Source organism: Psittacula echo (genome assembly GCF_963264785.1).
Source record: "Psittacula echo genome assembly, chromosome: 7".
Lineage (NCBI taxonomy): Eukaryota > Metazoa > Chordata > Aves > Psittaciformes > Psittacidae > Psittacula > Psittacula echo.
In genome coordinates, this window is record NC_137740.1 from 31,632,466 (window position 1) to 31,643,030 (window position 10,565).

Sequence of the window (10,565 nt, forward strand, 5' to 3'; positions counted from 1 at the left end):
CGCAGGAAAGCGTAACCAGTGGCGGCCCCCTCACCCAGCATGGTGAACTCGGGCTGCAGGCCTTTCAGCGTTTGCACGGGGACCTAACACAAAGACACGAAACATAATTCCGGATTCCTGCGTACTATCAGCACCATAGTTTAATCAAAGTCCGGTAAAATGCCAGACTAAGTACTTTCAAGAGTTAAAAAGCACCAATAATTTATACATGTGATACAAAAGCATAAGAGAATGAGAACAACCATAATGACAATCACCAACACAATAAGCATTATAAAGAACACATTATTGGAGAATTACTAGCTTGCTGTATTTCAAGTATTTACAATAACTGGTGAGATTTAAATTGTCTTTTAAAGCCAACAATGTTTCATTAAAAAGAGTTCTTTTGTTCATAAACACAGTCTGGGAAGCTGAAATATGTGACACACTTACAACCTAAAGGCTCCAAAGTGAAAAAAAAAAAAGACTCAAATACAAATAACTTCCAGATACAAAATACTTTCAAACCCACTCTTGTAATTTCGTATAGCTACTAGTTAGAATGCTGTTCTTGGAGTAGATTAATTTTGTGGGCATCCATGTAACGAACAACTGAAACTGAGTGTCCCAGGAAAAAAAAATATAATACTGGCATACTTTACGAATTAGTACAGCTAATTTCTCTCATTCAAGACTGTGATGAATTGCTGGAGCTACAGGGTTAAAACCAACAAGTCTCCAGCAGGGTCAGACCAGCTGCTTTCACGTGCTCGCAGTCCACCTCGGTGCAGCAATGTCAGAGCACTGACCTTCCACTGACGCGCATCATGTAAATAAGCCAAACTCCTGTCTTCCCTTCAATGGCAACAACATTCTGCTTCTGGCATGTACAGTCATTCCTTTTGGCCTTCCAACTTCTAGACAGACTCCACTCATTACCTATTTTTTCTATTACTTAATATCTTTCCTGTTTTAGCATGCTGATCACATGGAAGCAGATATCCTACTTGTGTTCCTACTCAGGTAAAATGAGTCAAGCTACTCCTGCACATTTCCATTTACTTTCTGGTAGGTATTAAAAAGAAAATACTAACATTAGTCTCTTATTTATAAAATCCAACCTAAGACAAACTTGAATATATTTCCTCATTTGACACAGTGAGGTGCATTTTAATTAGGAATGATTTGGCTTCGTTAACATTCCTACAGGGTGTTCTATCATTCCCAGTTTAGAGATTAGCAGTAACACAACTCAAAGATAGACATGGCATAGTTATTCAGGAGTCAGCAACAACTTTATCATGGGGCACTCTGCTTTTACTAGAGGCCACCTTTATGTACAGGACACAATGCTGGTCTGTACAAACACGTGCTTACTTCTCTTTTTTTTTAAATGCCCTTCGCCCCCACCCCTTGTTATTACCAGCCCCTGAAGCAGCTTTCTCTCCAGAGCTCAACTGTGCCATTGGGGGTTGGAACTGGATGATCTTAAGGTCCTTTCCAACATAAGCCATTGTATGATTCTATGATTCCACTTGTGTGTCACCTCTAAGGGCAGGGTTTTAAGAGAACCTTCCCCAATTATACTCATGAACAAAATTAACTTTCCATATAAGAAATAATTCTTATTAGTGCTTTGTTAGCTGTATTATTGCTACCATTTTAAGCCAGCCAGGATGTTTTAAAAATGGGAAATTAGCAATTCTACCACAGACATTGTCATTCTCTGTACAATGGACTAATAAAATACAGTCAGGACACCATCAGGTTTTCCTTTGCAACAACTACACAGAAGATTTAGTAGTAAATCAGCATTTCAAAGTGATGAAAATGGTCTTGCCTCCTGCAAAGAAACACACGCTAAGTAGTTCATTGTAGGCTTTCCAGAAATACTTCCTCTAGAAATTAGAACTTCCATAAAGCAACTAGATTCAGCCAATTTTTATCCTTAGCTGTAAAATTCAAACACAACCTTGCATGCCTTGAAGCTGGTAACACCAAATCTTACTGAACAAGAAATGTTTTATACATTCATTAAATCTATACAAAGTTTGCATTAGACAATCTTACATTACAGATTTACAATCAGTGCAGGAAGAAATGTAAACTCCACCGCTAACTTATGCGTAATTTCACCCTGGTAACTAGCACAATCAAATGACCTCACTCTTGCTTTTATCTGTCCAAGCATCCGCTCGGAAATACAGCTACATAATGAATTGTAAAGATTTGCTTCTAATGATTATAATGGCACGACAGCACTATCTAATCTGAACAAATGTGTGAAAGCATTTGAAAGTGATTAAACTTAGTAAGTACTGCACCAGTGTTTTAAGCCAGTATATAGACATTTAAAACCTACAGAATTAAAATAACGGTCCTCAAATTACTAGCAGTGGCAAGCTAATTATACAGAATTATAATACAGACTAATAGAAGCTTGCTGTAAATGAGGTTGGTGACATACATCATTTCACTGTAGGAGCTAATTTACCATTTTAGATAAGAAGATCACACTTTGTATATAACTCAGCTATATAATTTTGCAAATTCCCTTGCAATTGCTCTTTAAAACATGACCCAATCTACACAAAAGCAATGTGTGCCTCCTTGGTGCATTAAAAGATAGGAACTGAAAGTAAATAGAGGAGAGAAAAATCATGCAGATACGAGGTCTGTAGCAAATGTGTGGAAGAGAAGGTTGTTGGATAGTTACAATGACAGTAGTTGAAATTAAACACTGAACAAAGGAAGTGAATGACGGTATTGGATAGGTACCACAGGAGAAAAACAGGGCAATTTTCAAAGCTTAACAAGAGTACATGGTGGGAAATGCAGGCTTGTATGTGAACTTGGAGATGTTCATGCTTAGGGATTTTTGGAACACCCTTATCTTCAGCATGCTGGTGCAATTTGCTGAATGTCAGGACAATGACCTGCTGCTGCAGAGGGTAACATGAGCTGGACATGCAGTCAAGATCAGTATAGCGTCTTTCTGTCATTTTAAACTTGGGAGAGCTGATCTCCTACATTACATGTGAAAGCATGGGATGACCATCAGAACTGCTATCACAACATGCAACTACTTCCACTGTCCCTCCCCCCAGAGTCTGATCCGTCACTGTAAATATGATTAATCCTACTGAAACCCCTACATAAAGAAATTCACAACATCAAGCTGTTCTGCATGCTTTGCTGATATAAAGATGAAACCCTTAGAACTGCTGTTAAAATTGTATTTAATATAATATTTCAGTGACTGGAAATTAATCCCAGTTCTAAAAAACTGATTACAGGGAAAGAAAGTAATCACACGGTCTCATGTATCTGAAGATGACTTAAGAGATCTTTCTCATTTCCAAACCTCATTAAACAATCAGTACATTTATGGGGCAAATCTGCTGAATGCCTGAAATCCAAATGAGTTTTGAGGTCTTCAATCTGTCCTGTTGAATATTCACAGTATTGACACAAATAAATCCCTTCAGATAAATGAGTGCTTAAATGCTTGCAATATTCCAACATACCTGAAAAGCCCTTCCCACAGTCATCACAAACATGAGGGAATATTTTGGTGTGTTCAATAGCTACATGCCTATTGACATTGGTATGCAGCCTGCTCCTAAAGCCACACACTTGGCATACAAAGAAGTTCTTGCATTTGTCAAAACTGATTTTGTTTATGAGGCTGTACTGCCCACGCTCCTTGTTATTATAGCTGTCACTTAACTCTATCAGTCGACATGCATGTTCATTCACCACATGGCTATGCAGATCTTCTGGGTCATTTGTTTCATGCTCACAGAACTGACACAAATACTGCTCGTCACAGCTGTGTTCCTGGAAGTGCAGGTACAACTCACTACTCGAGGAGAACTGCATGTCACACTGCTCACACCAATAAAGGTGATCACTGAAGTGAGTGTCCGCAATGTGCTGACTCAGATTCTCAAATATCACTGTTTTGTAATCACAGTATTTACAGATGTATGGATCCTCCTCATGGAGTTTTACATGTTCAATGAGCTGCACTTTGCTGGAGAAGCTTTCTTTACAAACTCTACAGACATGAGTGTCTGTACATGTCTTATGCTTCAGGATCATGTGCTGCTTTAAATCAGAGAAATACTTGCTATTAAACTCACACAGCTCACATTTATATAAGCCACTGCTGTTGGCTCTCAGCAAAGGCCATTTCTGTTGAGCTGTGATATTCAAAGCCTGGTTCTTCTCAAATATTTTACAGGTTTCCAGAGGGATCTCTTCTAGGTCCTCAGCTTCTAGTTTTTCAGGTGACACAGTTTGTGTTTCTATATCATGAACTTCTACAGCATTCACTTCTGTTGTAGAAATTTCTACAGTTTGAATATCTAGAGGTTTCTCTTCATCTGTAGGGCTGTCACTGAATATAGGTGAATCACATAAGTCTCTGCACATTCCATTATTAGTACCTTTATCTGCAGGATGAAATAGATAATAGAAGCAAAAGGTTAAAAAAATCCTGCAAAACACCTGAGTCCATATTTAACTTTTCAGTTAGTTGTAGCAGCTTACACACGTGAGAAGCAGTTACTCTTCCCCAGCCCCCACAATGTTTTATGTTTAACAAGTAAATAATGGAAACTACAAATCCTTCACCTCTTCTGTCAAAGCAGAAAACATCACAGTAAAAGCCAGTGGATGTGCTCTCCAGATTCCCAGCATCTAAGCTGCAAACACACATCAACCTTTACCTTTATCCTTCTTTTTAGGGTCTGTATAGTGAAACCCCACATTTGCATGTGACCCACTCCACTGAGAAGTCCCAGCATGCACTGGACTTCCATCATCATCTGTGTCCACGCTCTGCGCCGGACTGTGGAATCTACCTGCAAACACAAAAGAAGGGTCTTCTTGACATCATTTGCCCATATGAGCATCATCATGATTCTCTGATTTAACCGCAGATCTTATTTGCTATTTATGCATTCTAGTTACATAAGTTTGTATACAAATCACATCATAACCTACATTAAAGAAAGTAACAATAAAAAACCTTAGAAATTATTTCCATATGTACGTAATACAGCAAAAAAATTCAAAAGGTGGCAACTCTGTCTTTAATATTTCAGCAAAAAATAGTCAGTTGATTATACTGGAAAAAACTGAAAATCCTTAAATGAAACTTTACATTGGAGACACAATTTAAAAAGCATATTCTTAAATATTTCTGGACATTTTAAAATACAATATTTCAAGACCTCTGGAGACTTGCTCACTAAATGATGAGACTAAAAATAAATATAATAAAAATACATCCTCACATTTGCTGTGCTAAACTTTACATCCACCAGTGGACATCTTATAAAAAGGTATTTAGTTTTCTGTAAGTACAAGTACAGTTCAATGCAATGGGTGGTAAATTCCACCTGGCCTCTTAAGATTATTTTCATCAGCTTTACATTACCTAGCTAGTGGACATTTAGACAAAGTAGTCTAACCATCATTATAGATCTAACATTGAAGAATCTTTTTGTCATCAGTGATTCGACTTTGAAAATTTTATTTCCATTAGAATAATTAAACAGACTTCCCCTACTCTGAGGCATATCTCATCACAATGATGCTCAGAAGTCACCCACTATGTATTTTGTATTCTGTGAACTTCTAAAGAATAGGAGTGCGACTCACTTGGTAAAGAATTGTATAATAAACCCCCCCAAACATAGTCTTACCTCTGTTTTCAGAAAACTTTGTATCTGGCTGTTTTATAGAACAGACACTATAGCAGTGGTCAGAAAAAATGCCACTGTTGTCTATGTATTTGGTCGCACCTGAAGAATCTAAAACAAACAAAAAAAGGTTTTAATGCTAATACATTGATGTAGCTACATATGTATTGAAGGTTCAGCAAAATTCTCTTCATCAGCCACACATCTTCTACCAAGTTGGGTAGAAGTCAATATATTTGGACCACAGCTTCTTGTCCCACGCTTTATGTTACTGATTCTCCATGTATGAGCACATGTGGTCCATTCTCATTAAACAAGTAATCTGAGAAGATCCTACATAACTCAAGCTCTAGACTGACCTGAATATCGAGAAGGATGTAGAGTTTTCCTTTTCCTCTTTTTAGGATGTTCATTCATTTTGAATGGTCTAAATGGATTGTAAAGTAAAAATACTCAAGAGTTAGACTTGTTTGTATTATCTTTCATGATTTCATTAAACAAACAATACTTTTGAAAACCTGCATACTAAATACAAGAACTTTGTTCCTACTCCCCCCCCCTCCCCCCATCTTTTTAAAGTTAAGCACGCAACTATTTAAGTCTAATTTCATATTTCTACCCTGAAACAAAAGAAGGTTCACCATAAAGCCAGACTGGTCAGGACTCTGGGCATTCAAGAAGTCAGTGTAACTTATGAGGCAGCTCTCCAACACCGTGTTGCTTTTTGTCAGAGAGCAGCTTATTCTGAGGCAGAGTCCTTCAGATAAAACTTTAATGTTGAAAACACCCAGAAAGTCATGCTCTCTTACCAAAATATCCTAGACTTTTCAGTAGCAGCATGCAGAACAGCTAAGTAGCTGATGGCTGTACAGCTTCCAAACGTAGCAAATAGATCAGCTTGAGAAGATTTTCATCTATGAAGTGACAACATTTTAAAACACATGAAATCTTCAGCACAAGATAAATAAAAAATCACAATCAGATGCACAAGCATTACAAAGAATGAAGCTATGGAAATTGAAGCTAGAAAACAACATAAAAAGTTAGTATTAATTTCAGAGTACCAAAATAAGAAAGGTAGAGGCACTATATATTTTACTTTGGTCCCAGCTTAGTCTGTTTTTGCTGCACTTGGCAGCTCCTGACAACAGAAAATACTTGGAGACAACACCAAATATACTTGAGCTACGTAGTTTTGTGTTTTGTATTTGGACATATGACATTTAGGTCTAAATAATTTTGAAGAAGAAGGGGCTGCAAACATGGCACCTGATATGGTTTGCACTAAAGCACTCAGGCCTAGGATCTTCTGAAGCCAATGCCATTCACCTGGGAATGAAAGCAGGGAGAAACAGCCGCTCATCAAGCAAATGCAGTTCTCATGAGATACGGTAATTTGTCTGAACTCGAATTTTATTTTAAAGAGAGAATGGGGAAAAAAATCGGTTTTTTTTTAATGTTTTATTGTTGTCTGAAAGTATCAAGTACCCTCATCACTTCTGACTGCGAGGGAAGAACCTACAGCATACAGAGGCAGCATGTTTTATCCCAATTACCGCGGCTAATCTTCATCCCTGTTAACCTTTTACCCACGGATCGGGTAGAGGGACGGTAGCGCCTGTTGTTCTTCTCCAGCGGTTTTTCCCGGTAAACCTTTCCCGGCGGTTTGGCGCAGCTATGGGAAAGGCTCAACAAGGCCCTAAACACAGACATCCCCAAAGCCGCCGCCCCCGCGGCCTGCGCGGACCCCGGAGACGGAGGCCGCAGCGGGGAGCCCCGGGCAGGAGCGTGGCATCACACCGCCCCGCCCCGCAGGCTATGGCGGGGAAGCCGCAGGCAGGGGCGAGCCCGCGGGGAGAGAGAGGGCCCGGACCGGATCCGCCACCGTGGGGCGCCGGGTGCGGACTCACACTTCAAATGGCGCCGAGGCGAGAGGTAAGATGGGGACGGGCGCGAGGCGGTGGTCAGCGGCACGCAGGCCGCACCCGGCGCGGTAAAGCGCTGGAGGGAGGCGGGCGCCGGTTTAGCTGCGGGGCGCCCCAGAGCCGCGAGAGACGCTGGTGGCCGCTCCCCTCTCGTCTCGCCGCCGGGACTCACCTTCCGCTCCGCGCCCAGCCACGGGGCCGCTGCCGCCTCCCGTTCGCCGCGGGGGAACGGGTGGGGCGCTGCAAGGCCGAGGCGGGAGGGCGCCCCCAGGCGGCTGCGCGGGCGCCTCCTGACCCCCGCCCGTCCCCATCGCAGCCGGAGGGGGGGCCTAAAACTGTGTCGCTTAATTACCCACGATCGTGATTTTTGTATCATTGTGGAAACTGACCCTCAAAGCTTAAAATCAACATGAAATAAGGTTTGGAGAATTGAAATAATCAATTTCCCTCATCTCAAGGTTTTCCAAAGTTATAATCACAAAAAAACAAAAAACAAAAAAAAAAAATTCCCCCTTTTCGCTCACTCTACCTTCACTTTTTTAATGCCATAGGAAAGCACAGTAACTTATACTTCTCCAACAAGCAGAAGATTTCAAACAGCATTTTCTTATTTTGAAAAATAGGAAGTTTCTGTTTTGAGGAGAGAAGGGAGACCAGTACAGCCACTTAGTTTGAGGACTCAAAATAGATGATGGAATTTCACCAAGCATTTCATTCATGGAGCTATTGTGCTTTGGCTTAGCCTGAAATTGCCTAATTTTAAGCTAAAGCTTTCAATTAGCAGAAAATCCACAACATGCCCAATGTTCTTGCTCCACTGATCAGTAAAAGTAAAAATTACACCCTGCTTCTGGCCTCAGTTTTATTCACCAGTTAGAAGTTGAGATCAAACTTATGCTGTTAATAAAATCCTACCTCTAGCCTTTGTCCTGCACATTGGAAACATATCTCTAGGGAGATGTGAAAGAACTTCATCCTGTGGTTATACGTAAGTTTTGGTAGCATGAATGTAAATAAAGGTGTCCTGAAGGCACTTAATTTCTAAGGGCTCAAGCAGTGTGAGTGTGGTGTATCCATTAGCTCCTGAGCTGAATTACCAAACAAGATCCTGGCATCACAGTTCATTTTGTTCTCTGCTGTTTATTCCAGCCGTAGAAGCTGAATTTTTCCCAGGACACCTTCTGCTAAAGTTGTCATAAATTTGCTATAGCCACCCAAATGGGTGGATGCCCACATATTTCTCCCTCTACTCACCAAAATGTTTTCCATGTAAATATTCCGAAAAACCCCACTTTCCCCACTTCCCAGCGGAGGGCAGTAATGAGAACTTAAAATCTGTAATTTGCCAAGGGAAAGGGGGGGGGGGGGGGGAAACCCCGAAAACCCCACAAAACCAAAACACTAAAACCCCAACTTTTCTTTGAATTCAGTCCTGCTCAATGAAACAGACTTTGGCTAAGCAAAGCTCAAGACATCGTCTGTACCTTTTGATTGATTTCTTCTCCATACAAAAGCAGCACAGCCCAACATCACCTACGTCCCAGTGAAAAGCTAAGATGGTGGAAAGGAAAGCATTAAGGAGGATCCCCTTTGAAGCCACTGAACCAGTTCAAAGTCACAGGCATCAAACAGTGATATCAATGCTTCAGGAAAGTCTCATGAGTCTCATTTTCTAAACCACCACGTGCTTGGGGTGTTCAGGCAGCTCTGGATTAGGTTTTCATCACTCAGAACCTGTTCCAACTGGAAATGTAGAAAAGCCCATGTCATATTCACCTTATTTTTTAGATGAGTACCACAAATGATGCTCATTTCAATTAGCAGGGATTCATCCTTTCTGAAATAAGGATGGAGTAAGTCCTTTCTTCGATGAAAGTAGTAAGCTCAGCTCACAATAATAATCTTTGCTGAAGAATATTAGCATTTAAAAGGACATACGGGGGGTTAATCTGAGCTATCTTGTCTAGCATCAGTTTTCTTGTTCTTTTGCTATGTAGGTTCAGATTTTGATTCAAGTTTTTCCAGTGCAGGTTGGAAACCAGATTGATTTCTGAGCATAAAGTCAGGAGGGCTCATTGAGATTCCCATGCTAAAGCAAACTGCCCATATTGCAAGTCTTTCTTGTTTCACCGCATAATTTCGCAAGTTTTCCACAATCTTTTTATGCTTTAGAGTCAAGACTCGGAGCTACCCCAAATGGTAATGGCAATAAAGCCTAAAATTTGCATGTGAACAAATCCCCTTCCCCTGAACCATCCCATGCATTTAAAACAAGGTACTAACTGCTCATAACCATTTCAGAGTTACTAGGAAATTTAAAACTCACTTTTTGCTTTAATAGAAGTTTAATTTGATAGTTCAGGTTACTGAACTAGCTACTTCAAAAATCACCAGCCATTCTTTGATATGCTCTCTCCAGTCTAGAGCTCAGCTTGAGCTTCAAAATAAATGTAAGGATAATGATGTCCACCTTTTATTATGGAGTTTGATCCAGTGCAGACGGAGAACCTACTAGAACATAGCCGTTTTCAAAGCTAGGCAGCAGTGATCAGAAGGAGCTGACCAGCATACAAAGGTTCAAGGTTACTAGGGACAAAGATGTGTAGAAGTGACCTGATTAAAAGCCCTAACGCTTCCTTTGTCCCTCCAAAAAAAGTGGAATTCTCAGCAAGAGAGCTCAAATCCCTCCCATGGTAACAGTTTGTTAGCAACTGAAGTCCAAAGCAGACCAACATGTCCACAGAGGCAATTCCACTGCAACCCCATGCTCTTACATGCACCAGTGACTAATTTCCCAAACATGTTTTTTACTCTTTCAAAATTAGCACTGGATCCAAAAATACAGCTTAGTTTTTGATTGGGTTTTGTTTGTTTGTTTGTTTTTTTAAATATAGTTTCAGTAATGAAAGCATGAAGAATGTTTTTCAAAACCAGACTTATGTAGCAG

General features: G+C 40.3%; 1 protein-coding gene across 1 annotated transcript; it reads right to left on the reverse strand.

Annotated features, from left to right (window-relative positions):
• Nucleotides 1–3: 3 nt before the first annotated feature.
• Nucleotides 4–9,117, reverse strand: ZNF639 (zinc finger protein 639). The gene is made up of 6 exons (XM_080623098.1): nucleotides 9,103–9,117; nucleotides 6,503–6,607; nucleotides 6,053–6,120; nucleotides 5,697–5,804; nucleotides 4,716–4,850; nucleotides 4–4,439 (listed from the first exon to the last, which is right to left on the reverse strand). Exons 3-6 carry the CDS (start codon nucleotides 6,108–6,110, stop codon nucleotides 3,292–3,294), a joined length of 1,449 nt encoding a protein of 482 aa, XP_080479224.1. The 5' UTR covers nucleotides 6,111–6,120; nucleotides 6,503–6,607; nucleotides 9,103–9,117; the 3' UTR covers nucleotides 4–3,291.
• Between the last annotated feature and the right edge of the window lie 1,448 nt (nucleotides 9,118–10,565).

Excerpts from the sequence above, each read along its gene's own strand:
- ZNF639 (XM_080623098.1), bottom strand. The coding sequence starts at position 6,110 with ATGAATGAACATCCTAAAAAGAGGAAAAGGAAAACTCTACATCCTTCT. Across the intron at positions 5,805-6,052 it reads ACATCCTTCTCGATATTCAG|ATTCTTCAGGTGCGACCAAA; the intron begins GTCAGTCTAGAG and ends TGTTTGTTTTAG. Across the intron at positions 4,851-5,696 it reads AAAGTTTTCTGAAAACAGAG|GTAGATTCCACAGTCCGGCG; the intron begins GTAAGACTATGT and ends TTGTGTTTGCAG.